Source organism: Leucopleurus acutus (genome assembly GCF_964270905.1).
Source record: "Leucopleurus acutus genome assembly, chromosome: 2".
Lineage (NCBI taxonomy): Eukaryota > Metazoa > Chordata > Mammalia > Artiodactyla > Delphinidae > Leucopleurus > Leucopleurus acutus.
Genome location: NC_139143.1, coordinates 156,806,326 through 156,833,515, shown reverse-complemented (window position 1 = coordinate 156,833,515; position 27,190 = coordinate 156,806,326). Strand labels below are relative to the sequence as shown.

General features: G+C 54.7%; 4 protein-coding genes across 5 annotated transcripts; 2 read left to right on the top strand and 2 right to left on the bottom strand.

Annotated features, from left to right (window-relative positions):
* Positions 1–726: 726 nt before the first annotated feature.
* BEST4 (bestrophin 4) lies at positions 727–4,090 on the bottom strand (the record flags this gene model as incomplete). Its single annotated transcript, XM_082834818.1, has 9 exons — positions 727–1,000; positions 1,174–1,328; positions 1,440–1,520; positions 1,621–1,806; positions 2,100–2,177; positions 2,583–2,737; positions 2,926–3,159; positions 3,752–3,846; positions 3,939–4,090. 9 exons carry the CDS (start codon positions 4,088–4,090, stop codon positions 727–729), a joined length of 1,410 nt encoding a protein of 469 aa, XP_082690944.1.
* Positions 4,091–13,704: 9,614 nt separating this feature from the next.
* PLK3 (polo like kinase 3) lies at positions 13,705–18,458 on the top strand (the record flags this gene model as incomplete). Its single annotated transcript, XM_082859545.1, has 15 exons — positions 13,705–13,818; positions 13,978–14,085; positions 14,180–14,296; positions 14,436–14,565; positions 14,647–14,734; positions 15,546–15,641; positions 15,729–15,927; positions 16,039–16,165; positions 16,359–16,450; positions 16,692–16,785; positions 16,922–17,005; positions 17,099–17,261; positions 17,419–17,548; positions 17,727–17,840; positions 17,948–18,458. The coding sequence occupies 15 exons, from the start codon at positions 13,705–13,707 to the stop codon at positions 18,137–18,139; spliced, it is 1,848 nt and encodes a 615-aa protein (XP_082715671.1). The 3' UTR covers positions 18,140–18,458.
* A 19-nt stretch (positions 18,459–18,477) lies between these two features.
* DYNLT4 (dynein light chain Tctex-type 4) lies at positions 18,478–19,214 on the bottom strand (the record flags this gene model as incomplete). The annotated part of the gene is given in 4 exon segments (XM_082859537.1): positions 18,478–18,567; positions 18,571–18,840; positions 18,844–18,941; positions 18,944–19,214. Coding segments are annotated over 4 exon segments (729 nt in total).
* Positions 19,215–21,335: 2,121 nt separating this feature from the next.
* Positions 21,336–25,182, top strand: BTBD19 (BTB domain containing 19; the record flags this gene model as incomplete). Of its 2 annotated transcripts, XM_082833633.1 has the most annotated exons (8): positions 21,336–21,421; positions 22,679–22,892; positions 22,985–23,038; positions 24,234–24,293; positions 24,393–24,461; positions 24,539–24,670; positions 24,794–24,919; positions 25,048–25,182. In XM_082833633.1, 8 exons carry the CDS (start codon positions 21,336–21,338, stop codon positions 25,180–25,182), a joined length of 876 nt encoding a protein of 291 aa, XP_082689759.1. The 2 variants fall into 2 exon arrangements, with proteins under 2 accessions (XP_082689759.1, XP_082689760.1); XM_082833634.1 differs by lacking the exons at positions 22,985–23,038; positions 24,234–24,293.
* Between the last annotated feature and the right edge of the window lie 2,008 nt (positions 25,183–27,190).

Here is a 27,190-nt window from a genome sequence, read left to right as displayed (position 1 = left end):
TTTCCCTGTTTGGTTGGTGGGAGCAGAGAAGGGCTTGGTTCAGATGCTGGAAGTCTAGGCTGGGTGGTGTATGACTACCCTCACGTCTCAGTTGAATCAGCTTCAGGGCAGACTCTCAAACCCTCATCTTCAGTCCATTGGCAGAGCATGCCAATTCAGTTTTAAGCAATTTCAATTGCACAGTAATAAATATATTTTCATTGTAAACAAAATTGAATATGACAGATGAAGCAAAAGTACCCCAGCACACACTTTGACCCCTCATCAGAGTGAGGTTATCACAATAAGGAATATCCTAAGCATCTTTTTATGTATGACTCAAATTGTGATCCCTGGGGCAGCAGCAGCAGCATTCCCTGGGAACTTATTAGAAATGCAAATTCTTGACCCCATCCCAGATTTAATGAATCAAACGCTGGGAGTCGTACCCAAAACTTTAACCAGCCCTTCAGTGATACTGATGCTCCCTCAAGAACCGGCCTAGCCCCGCATTGCGGAGGAAATTAATCGTGCCCCTTGGCTCTAGTCTTCTGTACCTCGCCTCTTGTATCCTAGCTTCACCTCCCCCAAGCCAAAATGGATGCATTCCTAACTCTGGTTCAGGCTCTTCTGCCCTTTCAAGGGTCGTCCCTAAGTGCTCCGGCTTAGGGTGCATGGAAGTGCTGCTCTAATAGCTCCGGAGGGCCTAGGGGAGGCAGCCAGATGGCCCGGCCTCGCTGCCTCTGCTTAGGGCTCCTGAGCCTCGTCCCCTGACCCCGACGCCTCCTCCTCGATGCGGTCCGCGGCTTCGAGGTCGCCGCCCTCCTCGGCCCGGAAGCGCAGCAGGTGAGGGGTCCGGGGGGCTCCTCGGATGCGGCCGAAGTTCCGGAGGCTGATGGCTGGCGAGGGCGCTCCTACGCCCAGGAAGCGGCTGAGCAGCGGGGTCTGCGCGGCAGTCACCGGCCGGGCTGGCCCAGGGGACGTCTCCACCTGCAGGCTCTGCTCAGGGTCGTCGCTAATGCTGCAGGTGGGGGGGAGGGCGGTGTGAGTGAGCCTCTGGCAGCTGGGGGACCGGCTCCCCAGAGTGGGGCCTGGGGCAGGAGGGACCGAGTCCTGGGCACCCCGGAGGGTGGGTGGGGAACTGGGGCCCATGAGCTGACTCAGGTCCTGCCTCGGCCTGCGTGGGCCACTCACCGCAGGTTGAAGGTGGAACCCAGGAAGGAAGGCCGCAGTGACTCGGCCACAGTGGCCACAGTGTAGGGCGGCTGCGCCGAGTCTTCATCCCAATATGGGTCCTTCTCCGCAGGTGGCAGGTTCTGGTACATGTCATCCACGGAGAGCAGGGACACCTGGGGCGGGCAGCGGGTCACAAGGATCCCCCTCTCCTGCATACCTGGGCTGAGAGCTGGCAGGGAGGGAGAGCCTGACTGCCAGTGAGCTGCCACCAGACCCCTAATCACCTGCAAGTTGCGGTCTATAAGCTTGTTGGTTTCAAAGTCATCATCATCCTCACCAAAGGGATTGATGATCTGTTCTGCCACCTGCAGGTGATGGAGTGTTTTCTGGGCTTAGAGCCCTATTTTCTAACCCCAGAGTTGGGGTGGGCCCTGGGCCCATGTCTTGACCACCCGAAGTGCCCACCTTGAGCCAGCCAGCATAGAAGAAGAACTGCAGCAGAGTGGTGAGAGGCACGTACATGTCCAGGTCCCCCAGGGCTGGCCCTGGCTCCAGAAGCTTCTGAGGTTTCGCAGCCCCTGCCTCTGACTCCACGAACTGGCGGCCAACCAGGGAGAGGGCAAAGAAGGAGTATACTGCTATGGTCACCACCTGGAGAAAGGGAAGCCAGGCTAAGTGGGGCAGGGAGAAATGCCACCCCTGCCCCAAGGGCCAGTGGCAGATCTAATAAGTATAATAAAACATGTAGCAAGGTGTGGCAGCACCACATAGGAGGGGATCATCTTAGTGGGGGGTCCAGGGAGGCTTTGAAGATGAGCCTGTGGCTGTTGAGTGTCTCACTGGACCAAACAGCCCCAGGGCAGGTACCATCTCTAATTCTCAGTGTCACACACAGCACAGGACATACAGTAGGCACTGGGACTGGGGAGGTGAGAGGCAGTTACTTGGGTGTAGACGAGGGGGATGCTGATCCAGTCATAGTGGAACAGCATGCTGCACTTGGCCCGGTACTTGTTCAGCTCCTGGTGGAACAGCAGGAAGAGGAAGTCAGTGGAGGCGAGGAAGGAAGAATGGGGAGGGGACAGGGGAGCCCAGCACACGTTAGGCCTGGGCCAGGTCTAGAGGCTCATTCTGCTTTCAGAGGTGTTGTCAGGCTGGGGTGACTGTGATGGAAAGCAGTTTAGCAAAGTAACTGCAAGGACAGAGCCTGGAGCCAGGTCTGAGGATGATTCCCAGCTCCACTAACTAGCTGTGTGACTTGAGCAAGTTTCTTTTCACTCTGTGCCTCAGTTTCCTCACTTCCTCACACTTGCAAAAGTGTGCTGTACATAATTGGCACCATGTAAGTGTTAAGCACTAAAATTATTATTCCAGTTTGCAAAACTAGGGGGAGGAGGGCAGATGGGTCTGGTCCTAGGCTGACTCACTTCCAGGAGCAGGCAGAGAGCAATGTCATCACGGATTCGCCCATCCTTCCGGGCCTGGGCCGCCAGGTTGGTGAACCAGACGCAGGGGATCCAGTACTTATTGAAGTCAGATTTCAGGCTCTCAAACTTTTTCCTCTCTTCCTGGGACATGAAACCTGCAGGGATGAAGTGAGAGGGATGAAGACTCACTCATCCTTGTCCCTGGGGACTCACCGCCTTGGGGCCCTGGAGCTCCCCCTAGTGGTCAAACCTCCCCTCCCAGGAAGCCCGGGAGGCAGGTCCGGTCCCGCCCGCTCCAGGGCTCCCCCAGCGCGGCACCTGCGTCTGGCTGTGGGCCGCGCACCTGCGTCCACCACGTGCTCCATGGTGGGGAAGCGCTTGAGCACGCGGGTGCTGACCGAGCGCAGCACCAGTACCGACGCGAGGTTGGCATAGCGGATAAGGGTGCGGCGCAGCAGGCGGCCGCGCTGGTCCACGCCGTGCACGCTGGCCGAGATGACGCACATCAGCTGGTCCGGCAGTGGGATGCTTGTGTACTGGGCCCACCAGCGGTTCACCACCAAGGTCACGTAGAAACCTGGTCACCATCATGGGTAGGGGGGACGGGAAGGCAAGATGGAGGTCTCAGGAGTCAGCGTGTCCTGCCCCCACCCAGAGCGCGTGGTCCAGGCCAGGTGGAACCAAGGCAGGGGGAAGGACACATTGGCTCCAGCACCCTGCCTCTCTGTCAGGGGGACAGCCTCTTCCTCTTGGTCCCTCCCTGATGTACCAACCCAGGCAGGGAGGAAGAAGAGTGCAAACCTCCTCAAGCAGAAGAGAAGTGATGGTTCAAGTCCAGGCAATGGTTAACTCTGAGCCCTGCTTCACATGGGGGTCGGGAGGGAGGTGTCACCTCTCTCCAGTTCTCCTCCAGTACCCAGAGGGTTGTGAAGCCAGCAGGTGGCTTGGGCCTTGTTTGGAGTGAGGGTCCAGCACGTGATAGGCAGGGCCTAGTCCTCTGGAAATCCTGGACCCCACACGCAGCTCCCATGCCTGCTGAGCCTGCTCTGGTTGCCCTCCAAGCGGTTCCGCTGGGGTAATTTTGACCCTCAGAGCTAGCAACCCAACCCAAAGGTAAGGAAAGATGGTTAGGAGGCTACAAGGGAGAACCCCTGGTTCTTTGAACTTACCTAGTACAAAGGACAAGGGGATGAGTTCTGCAGAGCGGTTGCAGTATCGGGCCACCTGAGCATACACAAGCCTCTGTTCCTGGGTCAGCAACAGCCTGGGGAATGTCAGGTGAGGCCTGGGTTAGAGAGAGGTAGGCAGCCTAGTCACCCGCAGGCCAGCCCTGAGACCCTGCCCTCACCCTCGCACCGGTAGGTGATGCTGAGCAGAGCATACAGGGCGATGAATACGAGGAACTCCTTGTAGAGGAGCTTGTAGATGCTTCCCCTCCAACGGAGAAGCAGGCCAGAGAAGCCTCCGAAGCGGGCCTCCGCTACTTTGAGGGTGTATGAAACCGTCATGGTGCTGCGGGCCTGGGGCAGAAGGTTACAAGAGCTGCTCCCAGAGCTGTCCTTCTCCCCCAGCAAACCTTCTCCTTAGCTTGCCTTCTCATCACCCACCTTAGATCCCCAGGCAACCTTCCTTCAACTCTGGTCACCCGCCACCCCAGCCTTCACCCTGTGTCAGTAGACAAGGGGGAGGAAGCTGCAGAGCAGACAGAGCACACGCCCACCCCCTAGGACTCAGTGGTGTGTGGGTCAAACCAGGATGAGGTAGGGCAAGGGGGAGCTGAGGTCTACACCCTCTCATGCATGAAGCTTCCCTAAGCTCCTCTTCCACTTGCAGGGCTAGGAGTAACCGGGTCCTGAACTGCTGAGGACAGGAGATCCAACTCTAGCCCAGACCCATGCACCTTGGAGTCTTGCTCTCGAAGCTGATAGCTGGTCTCTCAAGGCCCAGGGCACTCTCACCCGCACCCCACATCTACTTACCTGCTCTGGACAGCAGCCTGTGCTGAGGAAGGGGAACTGGGCTAGCCTTCACCCCACAGCACTTAAGTACCTCCTGGGCACATAAAGTTTGGCTGGACTGAGGTTATCATTGATGGATTGAGGCTGTCACCCAGCTTTCCCTGGTGCTGGGAACTGGATGTGTCTCCCTATGCCTGCAGGGCTGGGCTGGCCTTTGAGTGTCATAAATGCCATCATCATTGACCCCACAGTTCACACCATGTCCTTGAAGCCAGGGTGACAGGAATTACTGTCCCAGCTCCAGGTGAGAAGACAGATGCATGATTAAGTGTTACAACAGCTGCTGATCGCAGAGCACTGACTAAGTGACAGGCACTGTGCCAAACACCACTACATCACACCTCTGACCTGTCCTGGGAAGCTCCTTCCCCCACACTGTGAGCTGGTTCTCAATGCAAGTGTTTTCTGAAGAGAGGAAGCATGGAGAGGTGGTTAGGAGCACAAGCTTGAGAGACAAACCTGAGTTTGAATTCTAGCTCTCTGTAACCTTGTCCAAGATACCTAATTTCTCTGAACCTCAGTTTCCTCCTTTGCAAAACAGGATCAATAACTCCTTCCTCACAGGGCAGTTGGTAATATTCAGAGAAACAATGCCTGGAGCCTGGAGCATGCAGGCATTTATCCTGGGCGGCTGTTACCATGAAAAGCCAAGTCTTTTCCCTTTGGTTTCCACCTACTGGTCCATCCACTGTTTGCATCCCAGAACCAGGCAATCCTGCAGAGACTGAGAGTCAGAGACCTTTCCTCTGATGCCTGTCCTGCCTGTCCCTGAGCCAAACAGTGCCAGGTCCTGGCTTTTAATCTGGGTATAAGGCCTCTGAGATGCCCCCCACTTCCACCTGCCATCACCAGCCTCTGGCCTCACTCCTTTTCACTGCTCCTTTGAGGTCCATCCTTGCATAAGTTAATCATACTGGCCTATAATCCATCTACAGAGAGATCTCCCCTCCAGCCCATGAAACCCTTGAGGACAGGATTGCATCTGATTCATCTCAGTAAAGCTGGGGAGGACTTGAACCCAGGCAGGCTTTTCTTTTCTTTTCTCTTTCTTTCCTTTCTTTTTATTCTATTTTTTAAATTTTTATTGGAGTATAGTTGATTTACAATATTGTGTTATTTTTTGCTGTACAGCAAAGTGAATCAGTTATACGTATATCCACTCTTTTTTAGATTCTTTTCCCATATAGACCATTACAGAGAATTGAGTTCCCTGTGTTATACAGTAGGCTCTTATTAATTATCTATTTTATATATAGTAGTGTCTATGTCAATCCCAATCTCCCAATTTTACCCCCCCCATCCCCTTGGTTTTCTACATCTGTGACTCTACTTCCTTTTTGTAACTAAGTTCATTCGTACCCTTTTTTTAGATTCCACGTATAAGTGATATCATATGATATTTGTCTTTCTGTGTCTGACTTCACTCAGTATGACAATCTCTAGGTCTATCCATGTTGCTGCAAATGGCATTATTTCATTCATTTATGTATGTAATACATCTTCTTTATCCATTCTTCTGTCGATGGACAGTGCTTCCATGTCTTGGCTATTGTAAATAGGGCTGCAATGAACATTGGGGTGCATGTATCTTTTAACCTGAGGGGTCCCCCTCCCCAATTTTTATAAGAAACTCCCTGGATGAGCAAGGTCTGGAAGCCAACTCATGGCCTGAGAAGTTATGTTCTCCTTCCAGGGCCCAGGTGAGATGTCCATATGTGGAAAGAACAGGACTCCATGTGTGTGTCCTGGAGGTCTGGAAGACCCAGGACCTGACCCGGGAAGGGCAAGATACCAGCTCTGGGGCCTCAGCTATCTTGGCCATGCAGCCCCTTCCCAAGCTCTGATCTGTGACTTTTCTAGAGCATTCTGGGCTGCTTACCACTTAAAGAGTCTCTGGTACCTGGGAAGCCAGGCCCTGGGACTGTGGGAGCTCAGGCCCTGAAGTCCTGGTAGCTTCTCTCTGACAGTGCTCCCTGAGGGCAGCCCAGCTGGCTGCATTTCAGACCTCAGTCCCCATCCCCATGTGAGGCCCCCTCACATCTGCCTGTTACCAACTCTCTGGATCACTGGGCTGTGAATTCCCACAGAGCTGTGGGTAAAGGTACAGAACCTGAAGACTCACCCCAGGAGGGAGCAGTCCCCAGGCCCCACCCAGCCCCTCCTTCCTCGGTCACTTTATCTCCCTTCCCAGCTGCTGTCAGGTCCCTTTGGTTTATGGTCCAGGAGAGGGAACCACTCCACCTGTAAATCATTTTCCCCACCCTTCTTTATCCTCCTCTGGCTCTTGCCTCTCCTTCTCTTCCAGTCCTAACCGCCAATGCCCACTCCCCTCCTCACAGCCAAGAGCTGTATATATATATGACTTGGCAGTTTACAGCATGGAGTCTGGAGCCAGACCGCCCAGATTTTTAAATCCGGACTTCACTGTGAACTACCTTTGTGACCTTGACCTTGAGCAAACTGTTTAACCTCTCTGTCCTTAATTTCCCCTTGGGGAAACCAAATGATAGTATCTATCTCACAGAGTCGTTGTGACTGTTAAATGAATTAATATTTATAAAGCGCTTGGGGGCTTCCCTGGTGGCGCAGTGGTTGAGAGTCCACCTGCCGATGCAGGGGACACGGGTTCGTGCCCTGGTCTGGGAAGATCCCACATGCCGCACAGCGGCTGGGCCCGTGAGCCATGGCCGCTGAGCCTGCGCTCCGCAACGGGAGAGGCCCGCGTACCGCAAAAAAAAAAAAAAGCGCTTGGTAAGCATGAAATGCTACTGTAGCTATTAGCATCTCTCTTCTTTTTGGTCCAGCTCTTTTACTTCCACCTCTGCCACCACCAAGGACACCTGAGATCTCCTTATTGCTGAATCCAGTAGGCCCCTCCTGAGTCCTAACCTTACTTGGTATCTTTCATTCTTGAAAGACTCCCTTGACCTCTGTGACCTGATACTGTCAAGAGATTCTGACTCTGAGCTGTCAAGGGGCAAGGAGTGTGGGATACGTGCTCAACTAGCAGCAGGCCTGAGAGCATCCTCTGGGGGATGGAGACCCAGAGAGGTCAGAAAAAACTCAGCTTGGGCAGGGGTTGTGAGAGCCTTGGGGGGAGGAGAAAGGGCACTAGTAAGAGGGACAGGGAGACATGGAGTAGTATAGGAGGACAGATGCAAGGTCAGAGAACTATGGCTCTGAGAAAACTCAAGCAGGGGAATTTCCTGGCAGTCCTGGCAGTCCAGGACTCCGTGCTTCCACTGCAGGGGGCACGGGTTCGATCCCTGGTTAGGGAACTAAGATCCCACATACCACGCAGCCAAACAAAAAGAAAAAGTCAGGCAATGATGAATAGTGGAGTCAGACATCTTGGGTTCAGATCTTGGCTCTGCCCCTTGGTAGCTGCATATGACCTTGGGCAAGAGGCTTAGCCCCATGAGCCTCGGTTTCCTCATCTGTGAAATGGGGATAATAATCACATCCACATCATAAGGTTACTGTGAGCAGTCCAGAAGATAAATGCTTAGCCCCATGCCTGGTATGTGGCAGGTGCATAAGATCCCTTAATGGCAGCATATGTTACACTGAGGGAGGAGGCAGAACAGGCTGCCATCCCCTCCAGTTACAGCATCAGGAGGATGTCCTCCTGATGCTGTGGCTCCCGGAGGAGGACTCAGGAGCCTTGTTAACCTCCCAAGGGGAGGAGCCAGTGATGGTTATGGAATATGCCACCCCAAAATATGCCACTCTGGCATATTGATTATTTTGAGCTGTAGGCACTTGAAAAACAGCAAATGCAGGGAGAGGCTTTCTCTGAACTACCCTTAACTGCCTAAAGACAGAGCCTCCAAAAGGAACTCAATGGTCATAAATCCCCTTCCTGGGAGTTTCACCTCATATCACGGGAGAGGAAATTAGAATTCTATATCATATCCAGGCCACTTTTGCCATAAACTATCATACCTCCCATTCATTCTTCTAAGGGCCCATTCATCTTTCCTAGAAATTATTTACTCTCCCCTAAGAGGCCTACATTCCCCTCCCCCTTTCTCTACTCAGATGGTACTTTTTAAAAAAAATTTATTTATTTTATTTTTGGCTGTGTTGGGTGTTCGTTGCTGCGCTCAGGCTTTCTCTAGTTGCGGCGAGTGGGGGCTACTCTTTGTTGTGGTGCACGGGCTTCTCATTGCAGTGGCTTCTCTTGTTGCGGAGCACAGGCTCTAGGTGCATGGGCTTCGGTAGCTGTGGCATGTAGGCTCAGTAGTTGTGGCTCACGGGCTTAGTTGCTCCACAGCATGTGGCATCTTCCCCGACCAGGGCTTGAACCCATGTCCCCTGCATTGGCATGCAGATTCTTAACCACTGCGCCAGCAGGAAAGCCTACTCAGATGGTATTTAAGCCTAAATTCTAAGCCACATGGGAGAGTTATCCATTTTTCCCTGGATATCTCCCATGTATACATAAGCTCTACGTGTTAATAAACTTGCTTTTTGTTTTTTGTATTGTTCTTGTTAATCTCTTTGTTGAAGAGTCCTGTATGGGTTAATTTGTTGAGGGAATCCAACTTTAGGTAGTGTCGTTGGGAAGACCTCTCTGAGGTGGTGACATGTGAGTTAAGACAGAAAAGATGTGAATGAATGAGTAATAAGTAAAAACTAGGGGGAAAGTATTCCAGGCAGAGGGAATAAATGTGCAATGGCCCAGAGGTAAGAACAGGTATTATGTGTGAGGAAGAAAGAGAAGGCCTGGCTAGAGCAAAGTAGACAAGAGGAGATTGTTTAGAGAGTTAGGCAGGGCCTGATTAGGGGGAACTTTATAGATGGTTTCAAGGATTCTAGATTTCATTCTCAGAGCAATGGGAAACCACTGAAGAGTTACTTGTAAGAAATGTACCAACTAAAAAAAAAAAAAAAAAAAAAAAGAAATGTACCAACTAATGTGAGATGATAATAATAGGGGAAATTCTGTGTGTGCAGGGGCAGGGGCAGGGGGAAGTATACGACAACTCTCTGTACTATCTGCTCAATTTTTCTGAAAAATCTAAAACTGTTCTAAAAAATAAAGCCTACTAATAAAAAATACAAAACTGAAAAAAAAAAAAAGTCCTGTATGAAAACCTAAGATGGATGGAGCTTTGACTTCTCCTAACCCCCAGTATCTTAGATTGTGACTGTATTTGGAGATATGACCTTTAAAACGGTCAAGTTAAAATGAGGTCCTGAGGTAGACCCTAATCTGATCTGACTGATGTCTTTAAGAGATGAAGCAATTAGGACACACAGAAAAAGATCATGTGGGACTTCCCTGGTGGTCCAGTGGTTAAGACAAGACTCTGCGCTTCCACGGCAGCAGGTGTGGGTTCGATCCCTGGTCTGGGAACTAAGATGCCACATGCCGCGAGGCACAGGGTGGGGGGGTGGGGCTCCGGGGGGGCTCCGTGGGGCTCCAAAATAAAAAAGATCATGTGAAGTCAGAGGGAGACTGACACCATCTACAAACCGAGAAAGAGGCCTCAGAGGAAATCAACCTTGTCAATACCTTGATCTTGACCTTCCAGCCTCCAGAAGTGTGAGAAAATAAATTTCTGTTGTTTAAGCCACCTAGTCTGTAGTATTTTGTTATGACAACCCTAGAAAACTCATACAAAGACATTTTGCTTTATTTTCCAAATATGAAATTGCAATATCAGGACTTCCCTGCTGGCGCAGTGGTTAAGAATCCGCCTGCCAATGCAGAGGACACGGGTTCGAGCCCTGGTCTGGGAAGATCCCACATGCTGCGGAGCAACTAAGCCCGTGCGCCACAACTACTGAACCTGTGCTCTAGAGCCTGCGAGCCACAACTACTGAGGCTGCGTGCCACAGCTACTGAAGCCCACGCACTTAGAGCCCATGCTCCGCAACAAGAGAAGCCACCGCAATGAGAAGCCCGCGCACCACAACGAAGAGTAGCCCCCGCTTGCTGCAACTAGAGAAAGCACAGCAACAAAGACCCAACACAGCCAAAATAAATAAATTTTAAAAATTGCAATATCAAATATGCCTTATCAAACTATACATGCCTCAGCCCCATTTCTCCTGTGGATTTGCTTTTTCTGGCCTCACTTCTACCATCCACCCCGCTAGAAAATTGCTGACCTGTAGAATAAAGACCAAACTCTAGAGTATGGCAGTTAAGGCCTTCCTGCCCACCCCCATTCCCCTCTCCCCCTCACTCATCTGAACTACTAGTATTTCTCCACCTCTCTGGCTGGTTTGTTTCTCCATTCAGGGGTCATGGAGGGCAAGGTGAGAGAAGCAGCCTCTTGTGGGCCTGATGAGGGACTGGGTGGGATATCCATATGGTGAGAGGTTGAAATGAAGATGAGACTAAAGGCAGGGAGTCCAGCAAGGTGCTGTAGCAATTATCCCAACCTGAGAGACTGTGACCCAGATTAGGGTGCTTGGGGAAGATGGAGCGAAGTGCATAGATTTCAGAGATATTTGGAAGATAAAACTGACAGGAATTGGGTACTCAATAAATATTTGTTGAATTTCCTGGCTACTGTCTCTAAAGTAAGCTCTTTGGTTGCTCCTATGTTTAGTTCCTTCACAGCACTTTTCACAGCCTGCAGCTACCTTGTTTATATACTTGCCTATTATCTGTTTCCATCAAGCAGAATGTAAACTAAATAAGGGCTGCAACCTTGACCAATCTTATACACACAGTGCTTGGCACTTACTAGGTGCTCTCAGATCTTTGAGGACTGAACAGGTTAATAATTGATTGGATGGTACAGAGTGAGCAGAGAGGTGAAAGGACAAGCCCAGGAAGAAGCCTGTGATCCTGGGATTCAGAGGGCTTAAGATCCCACCTTTCTACCACCCCACACCAGTCAGAATGGCCATCATTTAAAAGTCTACAAATAACACTTTTCATCACGTAAGAGGCTGTGGAGAAAAGGGAACCCTCCTACACTGTTGGTGGGAATGTAAATTGGTGCAGCCTCTATGGAAAATGGTATGGAGTTTCCTCGAAAAACTAAAATAGAGTTGCTATATGATCCTGCAATCCGACTCCTGGGCATATATCCAGAGAAAACTATAATTCGAAAAGACACATGCGGGACTTCCCTGGTGGGGAAGTGGTTAAGAATCCACCTGCCAATGCAAGGGACACGGGTTCGAGCCCTGGTCCGGGAAATCCCACATGCCACGGAGCAACTAAGCCTGTGCGCCACAACTACTGAGCCCACGCGCTGCAACTAAGGCCACGCACCTAGAGCCCGTGCTCTACAAGAGAAGCCACCGCGATGAGAAGCCCACACACCGCAACGAAGAGTAGCCCCTGATTGCTGCAACTAGAGAAAGCCCATGTGCAGCAACGAAGACCCAACGCAGCCAAAAATTAATTTAATTAATTAATTAATTAATTTAAAAAAGAAAAGACCCATGCACCCCAGTGTTCATTGCAGCACTATTTACAATAGCCAAGACATGGAAACAACCTAAATGTCCATTGACAGATGAATGGAAGAAGAAGACGTGGTACGTATATAGAGTGCAATACTACTCAGCCATAAAAAAGAATGAAATAATGCCATTTGCAGCAACATGGATGAACCTAGAGATTATCAATCCAAGTGAAGCAAGTCAAAAAGATTAAGATAAATACCATATGAGATCACTTATATGTGGAATCTAAAATGTGACACAAATAAAATCTACGAAACAGAAACAGACTCACAGACATAGAAAACAGACTTGTGGTGGCCAAGGGGGAGAGGGCATGGGGGAGGGATGGATTGGGAGTTCGGGATTAGCAGATGCAAACTATTATATATAGAATGGATAAACAATAAGGTCCTACTGTAGAGCACAGGGAACTATATTCAATATCCTGTGATAAACCATAATGGAAAAAATATGAAAAAGAATATAGATGTATAACTGAATCACTTTGCTGTACAGTAGAAATTAACACAAAATGGTAAATCAACTATACTTCAAATAAAGTAAATTTTTTAAAAAGTCCCCATCTCTCTGTCTCTGGCCCTGGGAACGGTGGGCATAGACCAGATTTAGGGGTTCAGATGGCCCGGGGACCACCTGCCCAATTGTCTATTGCTAGATTTGAGAAAATACAATTCCCATTCCTCACTTTCTGGCCTCTGGCTGCTGACCCAGGGCAGTGGTTGTTTTCAGGGAAAGGGAATAGGCACTCCTCCAGAACCTGAGATCTGCCCTTCAAAGGTGTGGATGTGGGTAGCGAAAGATGTGGCCTGGCTCATGTCAAAAGCTTGAATGCCAGGCTGTTTGACCCCAAAACTCAACATAGCAGCCCAGGCCTCCACGCTCCTCCCCACGCCAGGCAAGCCCAGCTAGGCGCGTGCAATTCCTCTCAGGCCCTAAGGGGGGCAGCACTGGCCTGAGCCTGGGGGGCTTTGTCCAAGGGCGTGGCCAGTGCCAGAGCGCGCAAATTCCCGCGCACTTAAGGGGGAGTGTTGGTGACGAGCTCAGGCAAAAGCGAGCGCCGCCCCTGCCTCTGTCCTCCAGGCTGGAACGCTAGTCCATCTAGTTGCCAGGGGGATTCCCCAGATGTCCAGGCCCCCTCGGACCTCAGCATAAGCCCCCAAGGATGAGGGAAAAGAGGACCCCCATTAGAGGGACTCTCAGTCACCAGGTAGGTAGGGGACCGGGGACACAGCTGGCTCCTACATCCTGATGGCCAGCAACATGGTGACTAGCGGTATGGCTACGTCTTCAAGGCTGGAGCAGGAAGCTGGGCCTCCGGGTGCATGGGTGGGAGGAGGAGCTTCTTGATGACGTAAGGCCCGAGGAAGGGCGTGGCTTTTTGGTGACTCGCCTCCAGGAAGGGGGCGGGCTCTTAATGACGAGACGCCAGGGAGGGGGCAGGCGTTCATTGATAAAAACGCTGGGCTCTCTCGGGCGCGAGCGCCGCGTAGCAAATCCAGCCAGCGCCACGCGCTGCCGCGGCCTGGCGGAAGCCAGAATTAGCCGGGCCCGCGCAGCGCCGCACCGCCCTCATGGAGCCCGCGGCCGGCTTCCTGTCCCCGCGCCCCTTCCCGCGTGCTGCCGCCCTGCCAGCGCCCCCCGCCGGGCCCGGACCTCCTGGGAGTCCCATGCCGGGACCTGAGCCGGAGGTGCTGGCCGGGCCGCTGGCGCTGGACCCTGGGCGCCTCATCACTGACCCGCGCAGCGGCCGCACCTACTTCAAAGGGCGCCTTTTGGGCAAGGTGAGCTGGGGGGTGGTGTCAGCGAGGGTAGAGGGGGACCCTGCCGGCCTCTTTGCCCGCGCGGGGCGTGGCAGGGGCGTTTGGCCTCGGCGCGGGAACCTCTGCTGGCCTGCCCTGGCGCTCCCCTGGAGCGCCCTGCCTGATGCCCCCTCCTTATAGGGGGGCTTCGCCCGCTGCTACGAGGCCACTGACACAGAGACCGGCAATGCCTACGCGGTCAAAGTCATCTCGCAGAGCCGCATCACCAAGCCGCATCAGCGCGAGAAGGTGAGCCGGGACCCAGTCCCAGCAAACGACGGGTGGGGTGGGGACAGTGGCGTGGGAGCCCTTTGCGGATGACAACCCCGCGTCCCCACTGCAGATCCTAAACGAGATTGAGCTGCACCGCGGCCTGCAGCACCGCCACATTGTGCGTTTCTCGCACCACTTTGAGGATGCTGACAACATATACATTTTCCTGGAGCTCTGCAGCCGAAAGGTGAGGGATGGTGATGGAGGTGGGGGAGGGAATGGGGACCTTAAGACCCAAAGTTGGAGCCCTGGTTTTCCTCAGCAAGCACAAGTGGAGGGAGGATCCGGGAGGGCAGACGAGGGGCTGAGGCAGTGGCTCTCTGCAGTCCCTGGCCCACATCTGGAAGGCCCGGCACACCCTGTTGGAGCCAGAGGTGCGCTACTACCTTCGGCAGATCCTTTCCGGACTCAAGTACTTGCACCAGCGAGGCATCTTGCACCGGGACCTCAAGCTGGGTGAGACTCCTGGGCCAACAGGATGGGGGGTTGGGGAGGCAGAGAAAAAGGCGTCTGACACATTTCTCTACCCCGGTCCAGGAAATTTTTTCATCACTGAGAACATGGAACTGAAGTTGGGGGATTTTGGGCTGGCAACCAGGTTGGAGCCCCCGGAGCATAGGAAGAAGTGAGTGTTTGAGGAGGGGGGTGGCCACAGTCTGTGTGACACAGATGACGTGCGTGACAGACACTAAATATGTATGTGGTAGGCACGATGACTGCCTGATGTGTCTGTGTAATAGATGGGAAAGGATGATGGGCTGTGTGTGTGTGTGTGTGTGTGTGTGTGTGTGTGTGTGTGAGATGGTGGCAGTGGCAGCCCGGGTGAATGGGAATGATGGAGAGGCTGTGGGTCCTCTGTGTGTTTAGTCCCCGAGACAGATGGGTGTAATTCTTGGAGGTGTATGACTGATCCTGTGTGAATGTGGATGGTGACATAAGAATGTGTGAGATGGACTGAGTGTAGGGATGGTGGGACATGACACCCCGTGTGTCACGATAACCTGCTGTGGCAACGAAGACTGGGTGTAAAACAGATAGCATGTGTGGTAGTTGAGTGTTTATGGGGGACGTGACAGCTGGTGTTGGTGTGTGTGGCACAGACCATAGGAGGTGACAGCCTGTATGGGTGTCTGACAGACGGGAGTGGGGGAAGGAGGAAGGGATCAGTGATGGACCCTCTGTTGACCCTGGAGGAGGGGGCTGGGTTGGGGGTCAGGGCCTCCCCGTGTCCTGCAGAGCAGCTGAGCAGCTGGGCCAGGCGGGTGGGCAGGGACTCAGCTGCCATCCCTGGCATCCATTGTCTCAGAACAAGCAGGAGTTCTCTGGCCTTTGGTGACAGGCAGCTGCTTTGTCTGGACTCACAGTGGGGGCAGGGATGAGGGGCCAGCCAGGCTGCTTCTGAACCTTGTCCTCTGCTCTTCCCTACCCCCTTTCAGGACCATCTGTGGCACCCCCAACTATGTGGCCCCAGAAGTGCTGCAGAGACAGGGCCACGGCCCTGAGGCAGATGTGTGGTCCCTGGGCTGTGTCATGTGAGTCCCAGGGTCATGTGCACACAGGGAGTACCCAGGGAGGCATATGTTCCACTTTACTCCTGACCCCCTTTCTCTGCCCCACAGGTACACACTGCTATGTGGGAGCCCCCCCTTTGAGACAGTTGACCTGAAGGAGACATACCGTTGCATCAAACAGGTTCACTACACGCTGCCTGCCAGCCTCTCACTGCCTGCCCGGCAGCTCCTGGCCACCATCCTTCGAGCCTCACCCCAAGACCGCCCCTCAATTGACCAGATCCTGCGCCACAACTTCTTTACCAAGGTTTGTGGCCCCCGAGACATGTCCAGTCTGCGGATTCCCAGGGGATTGAATGGGAGCAGGTGACAGGACCCCTGCACTGCTCTTCTCTGCTCACACGCCTTCTCTCTTCAGGGCTACACCCCCTACCGGCTCCCTGTCAGCAGCTGTGTGACAGTCCCAGACCTGACACCCCTTAACCCAGCTAGGATTCTGTTTGTCAAAGTCACCAAGAGCCTATTTGGGAGGAAGAAGAGTAAGAGTGAGTCTGGGACGTCAGTGGTTTTGAGGGTACAGAGCGGCAGGGAGCTTGTCAAGTACATGTGAGGGTGTGAGGCTGAGTCCCTGGGGAGAGCGTGTGTTACACAGGCACGTGGGTATGCCTAACAGTATCATCCCAGCGGGAAGCAGGGGGGCTGGACAGGGTTCTGAGGATTCTCTCTCGCCCCACCCAGATAAGAACCATCCTGAGGAGCGGGACGAAGTCTCCTGTTTGGTGAACAGCCTCACTCGGATGTCCATTGGCCATCAGGGTGCCAGGCCCGAGGTGAGGTGCTCACGTGGACAGTGTTCCCCTGACTCACCCCCACCCTAGCAGCTGCGGGAAGCCTGGGATAAAAGAGGCTGATGAAACATCTAGCCTCGTGGTGGCCTAATTGGCTGTGTCTCATCAGCCAGGAAGGGCTGACCTGGGGTGCCCCGGGTGCCAGGGCAGGGCCGGGCCATGGACTCTCAAGGATTTGGATTTTGGGGCCTATCTCACTCCCTTTCTCCACCCAACCCTCCAGGCTCCGGCAGCTTCAGGTCCAGCCCCCGTCAGCCTGGTAGAGACAGCACTTGAGGACAGTTCACCCCGTGGGACACTGGCGAGCAGTGGAGATGGTGAGCCACCAGGAGGGTGAAGGGTGCTAGAGGTTGCTGGGCCTGAGACCAGGCCCAAAGGGAAGGAGTGGGTGGAGAGTCACTGTCTAGGACCTTGAGGACTATTGCCTAATTCTCAGTGCCCTGTTCCCTTCAGGGTTTGAAGAAGGTCTGACTGTGGCCACAGTGGTGGAGTCAGCCCTCTGTGCTCTGAGAAACTGCCTGGCCTTCATGTCCCCAGGTGAGGCTGGGGTCTGGTGTATGTGAATGGTGGTGGGAGTTCTTTGACTGGGAGGCCAGGAACAGGTCCTCATTCCTTCCTCTTCCATGACAGCTGAACAGAACCCCGCTCCCCTGGCCCAGCCAGAGCCTCTGGTGTGGGTCAGCAAGTGGGTTGACTATTCCAACAAGTTTGGCTTTGGGTATCAACTGTCCAGCTGCCGTGTGGCCGTGCTCTTCAACAATGGCACACACATGGCCCTGTCAGCCAACAGAAAGTAAGTGGTGTCTTGGGGTGTCTTGTATCCAGCCCACGGTACTCAGCAGGGCTGTACCTTGGTGTGTGCTCCTGGGCTCCCGGACCTGCAGTCTCTCAGGGGAGGGGCGTGGGTACAGGGCTCCATCTGACTTCTGTCTCCATCTCCTCCCCTCCAGGACTGTGCACTACGACCCCACCAGCACCAAGCACTTCTCCTTCTCTGTGGGTGCTGTGCCTCGGGCCCTGCAGCCTCAGCTGGGTGTCCTGAGGTATTTTGCCTCCTACATGGAGCAGCGCCTCATGAAGGTTTGTGGACTGGGGTGGAGCACGTTGAGGACGAACACATCCTGATCCCTTTCTGTTCCCCTTTGGGGGTGGGAGGGCGAGGGGATGGGTGCTGCAGCTAGAAGCTGAACCTCTAAGGGAGACATGAATGGAGAGAGGACTGACTCATGTCAGACAAGTGACCTGCCCCTGCTCCCAGGGTGGAGATCTGCCCAGTGTGGAAGAGGTGGAGGTGCCCGTCCCCCCACTCCTGCTACAGTGGGTCAAGACTGATCAGGCCCTACTCATGCTCTTTAGTGATGGCACCATCCAGGTAAGAGCTCCTCTTGGAGTTGGGGGTAAGGTCTGGGAGGTCCAGGGTGCTGGGGAGGAAACGGTCTGGGCCTTAGGCCCTGATCAGTGCCACCCTCCTGCACACAGGTGAACTTCTACGGAGACCACACCAAGCTGATCCTCAGTGGCTGGGAGCCCCTCCTTGTGACTTTTGTGGCCCGCAATCGCAGTGCTTGTACTTACCTTGCTTCCCACCTTCAGCAGCTGGGCTGCTCCCCAGACCTGAGGCAGCGGCTCTGCTATGCTCTGCGCCTGCTCCGGGACCGCTGCCCAGTCTAGGCCCCAACCTGTGGGGCCGGCCACCACCCAAGCCCTCAGGCCTGACGCCTGTGCCTGTAAGGCTCTGGCCCTTGCCTTTGTGGCCCTCCCTGTTCCTTTGGTGCCTCACTGGGGGCTCTGGGCCGAATCCCCCAGGGAATCAGGGACCAGCTTTACTGGGGTTGGAGGCGGCCTCCTACCCCTTCTCCAGGAAAAGCCTAAGCCTTAGCCCCCCGCTAGGGGGCGTTATTTATGGACCACTTTTATTTATTGACAGACATTTATTTATTGGGATGTGAGCCCCAGGGAGGGCCTCCTCCTGGTATAATAAACCGTTTTTGCAAAACTCGGGGGAGTCCTCACTCGCAGTAGAGCCTGTGGACCGTGGCCACGGTGAAGAAGGAGGCGTTGGTGACCGCGGCCATGGCCAGCCTGTCGCGGGCCCAGTCCTAGAGCGCGCGGTTGACCACGCACATGCCCTGTCCGGCGCACGGCCCCAGCACCACGCTGCACACCAGCTTGTAGCGCGGCGGGCTGAGCTCGCGCAGGCGCAGGCGCGCGTGCACCAGCTCACACAGCTCCGGCGCCAGCCGCCCGGCCTCGGCGTGGGAGGAGCACGCTTCGGGCAATGCTGCCTCCAACGCCGCTTCCAGGGCCTGCTGTGCGTACGCGGCCTCACAGGGCTCCCGTGGCGCTGACTCCGTGCGGTACGAGGGCGCTACTCAGCGGGCGGTCGCCAGGGGTAAGCCAGAGGAGCTGACCCACGAGCCTAGAGGGGGCAAGGGGCCCAGGGATGGGCGCCGACCCCGAAGACCTGCGCCTGGCCCGGCCCGGCCCGCGAGTTGTGGCGCGAAAAGGACGAGGCCGGACCTAGCACGGAGCCACGGCGGGAGGCCGGGCCCGTGCAGTCTGGTCGGGTCTCATCGATGCTGGGCAGACAGCCTGGAGGCTGCGCTGGTGATTGTTTCAGCCCATGGTCTTTGGCAGCCTCCTCCTCCTCGTAACCGGAGGGCACAGGCCTGCCAGCCGTGGACCTGCCGGCTGGAAGACCCACGCTTGGACGGGATGGCCCTCCCTGGCCGTCTCTGTACACCATCCCGTCTCTTACTTAATGATAAGAGTTTTTAACCCCTAATCCCTTCTTACCTGATTTTTTGGGGACAGGTGAATCAAATAGTCCGGGGCTGCGTGGATTCCTAGGTGCTTAGAGGGTTAAGGGCTGTTAGGGACACAATAAGGGGAGAGATGCTGCTCAGACTGTCATCTTGCTATCCCTGCCCCCTGAGCTCCACTTTCCTTGGGCACTATGGAGGTTAGTTAAATGAGCTCGAAGTACACCTCCTTTTCTCCCTTCCACCTGACTTCACCAGCAGGAGAAGGGGGAGATGTATCTGCCCTCTGCCTCAGCCTAGACAGTGGCGCCTCCACCCCCTGACCAGAGGGAGGGACAGACAGACCCAACTCCTTCATCCCCCACAGATCCTTCTAGCGCTGTGAGTCTTGAATCCAGACATCCTCCACCCCTACCTGCTCTTACGGTGGCTGGCACAAAGATCCCTACAACTGGCTGCGGCTGGGGCCAGGTGACTCAGGATGGTCCTTCCACTCTCTGCTTTTGGCTTCCGGCCCTACCTCCAGAATCACTTCTGGGATGGCTGCCCTCTTCTCCCGAAGCTCCTCAGACACCTGAGTCACCTGTAGCCTTTGGCCTCCAAGCTCTCTCCTAACAGCCCTTGCCTGGCTGGCCTGGCTGGCAGGTGGGAGGTTAAGGGCCCCTTGCCTTTGTTGTGGATTTGCCATGGGTTACTGGGCAAGCACTCCCCTCTTCCCGGTTCCCTCTTTCCTGTCCTGGCTCTGGCTTAACCTGGGAGTGTGCCTACTATGAGCACGTGCCAGGTGACTGAGTCATCAGGGGAGAGGGATCAGCGGGGGCTTAGAGCCCAAGGGCATACAAGTCTGACTGAAGGGGCAGATGTAGAGAGGGGCTCTGGTCAGATTGGTGTCCCCCGACCCCAGAGCTCTTGACCCACTGTCCATTTCACCCCTTGTGAAGACTGGCTCTCCACTTGTCAGCAAGTCTCAGAGGGCCTGGGATATGGGGAAACCCTGAGGCTGTGGGGGAGGCCCCTCAGAAATCCGGACCTGGGCCTACGGGAAGAAGCTCCCCCACCCCCGCCCCCGGCCCTGTCATCTCCCCGTCAGCCTCAACTAGGGCAAAAGTTTTCCGTTCCCTGTGCCTAGCTAGGGTGTGGCTCAGATGACTTCCTCAATTCAGGGCTGGGGGAGGGGAAGGGAGACCCATCCGAATACAGACCTGATGCAACCGTGATGACTCCACTCCTAAGTGCACCCTGCTGACCTCAGTGCCCTGGGGCTTGTCCCCAGCTATCCACACCTGTTGTGTGCCCTACTGCTCAGATTGCCGACCCCCCCCACCCCCCGTTAGGTTGCATTTCAGGGATGCCAGAGATCATGACTCCTCTTTCAGAGGTGACACCTCCTCACCTGACCCCTCTCTGGGAGCAACAGGACTGCCACCTCCCAAACAAGCCAGGTCTGGGCCCTGAAAACGGTCCATAGGGACAAGGACTTTCCCCGCTGAGGGGGGTTCCCCAGGCCTGGCTAGCCCGATCTTGACCCTGTGTGCCTGTTGGGGGGAGGGTGGGAGGGGGCAGGGAGTTTGAACTCTGAACCCAGGACAGGCAGGGGCCAGGGTGCCAAGACCCTCCGACTCTGCTTAGGGCCCCTCTAGGGCTGAAGTTTTCTCTGGGCCTGTGGGAGCTGGGCGGGGCCTCGTCTCTGGCTGGGCTCTAGTTTCCGTGGAAACCCACAGGCTTCCCACCCCAGCGCTGCCTGGGCATGCTCCCAGCTGGGGCCTCATCCACAGCCAGCCTCTCCTCCCGAGTCCAGTCCGCTCTACCTTGGCCTCTCTTGGTCCCCTCCCTGAGTCCCCATCCCCAGGCCAAGCCTCTGGCCTCCTCCACTGGCCTCTGATGCCTTCAGGAACCTGGGCCTCCTGCCTCATTCCTAAACTTTAGCTTCTCAGCAAACAGGCCTCCCAAGCTCTTGCCCCTCCCTCTCGGGCCTTTCTATCTCCTCACCAGCTTTAGGGCTCAACCAGGCCTCCTGCTCCTTCTACCTACCGCCTCCCACGGACCAGCAGACAACAGACCTCCTAGGCTGTTCCTCCTGCTCACTCCCCTGCCCTACCCCACCCATGGAGACCCCAGGACTGATTGTGCACGGGGAGGCTGCGCCCTTTTCCACAGCACTCCGAAGCCTCGTCAACAACCCCCTATACAGGTGAGGGGGGGCCCTGTTTGTGGGTTTTCCCTAGCTGGCTCTGCTGGGCCCCTTGACTCTGAGGAAGCTCTGGGTACAGAGGAAGTGGGGAATTAGGACTTAAGCCTCCTCCCTGGTGAACTCAGTCTGGGGAAGTCAAGTGTAGAGGATAACTACTGGTCGCTTAGTGTCTACGAGAGCCAGAGGTGGGGGCACTGGGGACCGGAGCTCAGAGCAGCTATGTGACCTCAGGGAAAGGCCTTCCTGTTTTGGATCTTAGGCTCCTGGCAGAGAAGAGCCCTCTGCCCCCAGGACCCTGAGAAATGGAATGTAACTTGAGTGCCTCCCTAGGGAGGCAGAGGAGCAGATAACCCTGCTCTGGGAACTGCAGACTCACAAGAGGAACAAAGCTCAAGAGACTGAGCCAGAGTTGCAGACAGGAAGTAGTTCAAGGGCGCTGCCTGGGGCGCACTGTCTGCCCAGGATGCTGTGCTGTCTGAAACCAAGGGATAGAGTACGGGGGTAACGCTGGTCAGGAGAACTAGAATGCAGCTTTCTATTCCCCCTGCCTCAGAGCTGGGCCCCTCCCTACGGGTCGGTGACTCCTATAACCCTACTTCTTTGGGCATCGCAGTCTGGTCTGAGCAGTGGGAACCCCCAGGCCTTGGACCGGAGACTGGGAGGCTCCAGGAAGCTCAAGCTTCATCTCCTGCTTCCTACCCGCTATGCTGTTCAGAGGCCCAGAGGGTGGGGCCAGTAGTGATCGTGAAGATGGAAAATGTGGTCCGGCCTCATGATGGTGCCTCACTGACGTGTCTATTTGCAGCCGGTACACTCTGCACCCCCAACCCTACCCTCTCCTGTCTGGAGGAGGCTGAAAAAGCTGAGTTTGCAGTCTGTGGAGGAGAAGCCAAAAAGAGTTTCCCTTCCCCCAAGACACAGGCTGGGGGGGAGGAGAGGGGTATTGGGATCAACCTTGTATCAGCCCTGGTGCCCCCTCAGTGATCAATTGATCAAACATAGCCACCTCCTAGGGTTTGGGATTCGCATCCCGTTTCAGGGATGAGAAAGCTGAGTTAATGAGTAGGAAGTCTCTTGCCTAGGCACCACAAGGTGGAGGTGGAATTAGAACCACACCTGTGTGACCCAGACCTTCAGGTGGAGGGACTGTCTCTTTTACAGGGCAGATAAGTAAACGGAGTTGGGCAAAGGCAAAGCCTAGAGTTGCACAGAGACTCTGGCCTCCTCTTCCTGGTTCTCTGCCCCTCTCTCCCACAGTGATGTTCGCTTTGTCGTCGGTCAAGAACGGCAGGAGGTGTTTGCCCACCGGTGCTTGTTGGCATGTAGATGCAACTTCTTCCAGCGACTTCTGGGCTCAGAGCCGGGCCCCGGGGTGCCTAGCCCTGTGGTGCTGAGCACCGTGCCAGCTGAGGCCTTCCTGGCAGTGCTGGAGTTTCTGTACACCAACAGTGCCAAGCTGCACCGCCACTCCGTGAGCCCACCGGGCAGGGGTCTGGGTGGGAGGAGGGGTGGCTGAGGGACGGGGGAGACTCCTTTCCACTCCCCCAATCACCCACTCTGCAGGTGCTGGAAGTGCTGACGGCGGCTGTGGAGTATGGGCTGGAGGAACTGCGAGAGGTGGGTTTATGTGGCGCCTCATCTCGTTTCCCCCACCTCTTATGGGCTTCAGTTCCTATCCTGCCTCACACACCGGCTAGCCTGGAGAGCAACGTGCACCGGTACAGACGGAAGTATGGGTATCTCTGTGTAGATAGGCATTTATGTGTGCCTGTGTGCAAACGGATATGCGCGTGCCCTGTGTGTGCTGTGGGGGCATGTGGGGTGTTTATGGATGGTGCTGTAGATACCAGGATAAGTTAGCCTTGATCCCTGTTCTTCAAAGAGAGACAGACACAAGAAAACTCTCAACCCAGTGCCATAAGAAGTGTGACAGATAAGGGCAAATGGTGCTGAGACTGTACGAAGAGTCTCTAGTCTCGCCACCAGGGAGAGAGGAGGGGAAGACTTCCTGGAGGAGGAAACATTTGTGTTGGATCGGGTAGAACAGGTAGGAGTTTGTTCAGAGGGGGAGAGGAAAGATGGCGTTCTAGTTACAGAGACAGAGGTACAAAGATGCTGGTGAGACATTTAGTGTGGCTGGACTCAGTGTGTGAGAGGAGAGGGAGATATGAGATTGGAGAGCATGCCAAGGGCTGGTTCCTGCAGAACTTTCAAGAATTTGGACTTCTTTTACCCAGAGGGCAGTGGAAATTCATGAGGTTTCAGATAAAGGAGTGAGGATTTGGAAGCTAAGGGGAGAAGGGATTAGGGCTTACCAGTCCAGTAAGGGGGGGTGGGGGTGGCAGTGGTTGCCCGAGACAGGTGCATGGCTTTGAGAGAAGTGGAATTGTCATGACCCAGTGCTTTTCTGGATGTGGGGGGTGAGAGGGAGATGTTGTGGATGAAATTCAAGTTTCTGGTTAAAAGAGAAGTGTCTTCAAGTCCAGAGGGGGACACATGGAGAAAGATAAGTGTCCTGAGAGAAATGGAGAGTGGAATTTTCACATGGCTCTTATCTAGCTTGATTAGTGAGGAATGTACTAAAAGGTAGGTTGCTGGGCTTGGCTTTGCTAGTTTCTAGTTCCTCCAGGTTTGCCAAGTCTCGGGCCCTGGTGATTCCCTGCCTCCCTTGGCCTGGGAGGTCTGTATGGGCCTGGGGCTGCTGTAAGCCTGGGTGGCTCACTGCTCCAAGCCTGCTCACTGCTTCTGGACTGGGGTTGGGGTCTTGGAAGAGGGACATTTGGGCACAACCCACATTCGTTTCTGTTCCCAGCTGTGCCTGCAGTTTGTGATGAAGGTGCTGGATGTGGAGCTGGTTTGCGAGGCCCTGCAGGTGGGTGTTGCTGGACAGGCTTGCAGGTGGTCCCCCTGTGGAGGGCCGGGCTACATGGCCCCTCCAGTCTCAACCCGACCTCCCTCATTCTGCTCTCAGATTGCCGTATCCTTTGGCCTGGGACCGCTGCAGGAGCGCTGTGTAGCTTTCATAGAGGCCCACAGCCAGGTACAGCTCCCGACCTTCATACTCCCAACCCCACACGCTTCATCCTGCTCCCCACTGACCCAATCGCAGACCCACAGGAGACCCTCCGGACCCGTGGTTTCCTGGAGCTTTCGGCACCCGCGTTGCTGCTCCTGCTGCGCAGCGACAAGCTCTGCGTGGATGAGGCCGAGCTGGTCCTGGCAGCCCGGAGCTGGGCGCGCGTGGGCGCGGTGAGCGGGAGCTGAGGGGAGCGCGGGGTGGGGGCGCTGAAGGAGGCTCGGGCCGCAGGAACCCGGGGAGCGGGCGGCTGGGCAGGTGCCCCGCCCGCCTGGGCTCAACGCTGGCGTCGGCAGGCGGTGCTGGAGCGGCCTGCGGCCGAGGTGGCGGCCCCGGTGGTGCGGGAGCTGAGACTGGCCTTGCTGGCTCCGGCAGAGCTGAGCGCCCTGGAAGAGCAGAACCGGCGGGAGCCGCTCATCCCGGTACGGACGCGGGGAACACGGCTCAGATTCACTCCGCGGCGTGGGGGGGGAAGGGCGGGGGCGCAGCCCAGGATCTGCGGGCTGAGGTAGGTATTGCGTGACTCCGCCATGACTCGCCTCCCCTGCAGGTGGAACAGATCGTAGAGGCGTGGAAATGCCATGCTCTGCGGAGAGGGGATGCGGCCCGGGGCGCCCCGTGCCGCCGCCGGAAGGGTACCCTGCCCCGGGAACATCATCGCTTTCTGGACCTGCCCTTTAAGTGACCAAATGCCACGACTTGCGAGGACTTCTGGGCCTCTCCTAAACTACAGCTCCCAACATGCTCCGTGCTCGGAGCGGGTTTCCGCTCCCAGAATGCCCGGCTAGCGGGGCGCAGGAGGGGCGGCAGTCTGACACGCGCAGGGGCTGTGGGTGAGGTTCCGGGGGAGGGCGGGCCTGGGCGGCGCGTCAGTGGGCTGAGCCTTGGCTTCAAGGCTCTCGCGAAGCCAGGAAGTGGGTTCCTTCGCGCTGTGCTCTGGCGTTACAGCCGGCTCTTGGGCACTCTCGCCCACCCTGTTTACTCATTTAATTCCCACATATCGTTTCAGCTCAGACCCTTCTTTAACTCCAGACCTGCCACCTGACGATCTCTCTCTAAATGTCCTACAGAGACCTCAGACTCAATCCAAAATTGAGCTCGCCCCTCAGCTTTCTCCAGTTTTGCCCCCATCGTGTTTCTCATCTCCGTGGGTGCCCAAGCCAGAAGTCTACCGCTCATCCTTGCTTTTTTCCTCTTCCTCACATCTGCCTCCCGTGGCTTCTACCTTTTAAGAGGCTGAAAGTTAGCAGAATATGCCACCCCAATATATGCCTTTTTGGCATAAGGTTATTTTAAGCTGATTATTTTGAGAAAAGGGAGAAGTTTTGATAACAGAGAAGTTACCCTTTTGTAATGGAAATTTTTAGAATGGAAATCTCCATTTGTAAGGGTGTCTCCCTCTCTGTACCAGGATGACTAACTCACAGGAGAATCTTCCAGTGAAGTCAGTGAAATCTGCTTAATAAACCTTATCCTTGCTTTTGGTGCTTTTTCCTGATGGCCTTCCTATAACTGGCCTCCCCACAGTTTTCTTTCTGTTGTTAGCTGAAGGAGGTATTTAAGCAGGTATTTTAGGCCACCTCAGGGAGCTACTCATTTTCCCCTGGGTATTTCCTATGTATACATGAGATATACATGCTAATAAACTTCTGGGTTTTTTTGTTTTCTCTTGTTAAGATGTCTTATTACAAAGGTCTCAGCCAAGAGCACAGAGAGTAGAGAGAAAATTATTTTTCCTCTCCTACAAGATCTTTCCAGTTGGTTCAGTTCTCTCAGCCCAGTTCAGCCAGTCCTATCTGTGGCAGGAATCACTGCCACAGGCTCTTATTAATCCTCCTGCCTTCACTCCAGCGGCGACCCCCCCCCCCCCCGCCCCAACCATTTCCCACACTGCTGCCAGACTTGTGTAAGATTGTCAGCCCTACTCTTCTTATTAAGTTCCTCAACATTCCCACTGCCCTCAGGACAAAATATAATCTATTTCACTTTTAGGGAACTCAAAATTACTAGTGGTTCCAAACATTAGCAACTCTTCTCTCAACTACTGCCTTTGCATAAATTCGCTGGTCCGGAAGGCAATGGTCCTCCAGCTCTGGATTTACTTTCTTGGTTATTGAAGACTCCCCATTCATTTGTTACACATTTTTGTCTTCTTGAGGATCTGAATCTCCCTGGAGAAAGATCTCTGGGGCCTGGAGTGGTGCCTTATTCATTTCTACTTCCCCAGTCCCTGTCACATAATCAGTGCTCTGTAAATGTTCAGTGATGACTTTGCTTTCTTATTTAAATATTATTTTATTCCATTAAGATACTATCAGTGTGGGGCTTCCCTGGTGGCAGCAGTGGTTAAGTATCCACCTGCCAATGCAGGGGACACGGGTTCGAGCACTGGTCCGGGAAGATCCCACATGCCACGGAGCAGCTAAGCCCGTGCGCCACAACTACTGAGCCTGCGCTCTAGAGCCCATAAGCCACAACTACTGAAGCCCGCGCACCTAGAGCCCGTGCTCTGCAACAAGAGAAGCCAACACAATGGGAAGCCCCCGCACCGCAGCGAAGAGTAGCCCCCGCTCACCGCAACTAGAGAAAGCCCGCGTGCAGCAACAAAGACCCAATGCAGCCAAAAAAAAAAAGAAAAAAAGAAAAAGGAAAAGATACTATCAGTGTGAAATTAGGGACAATTAACTTTTTTT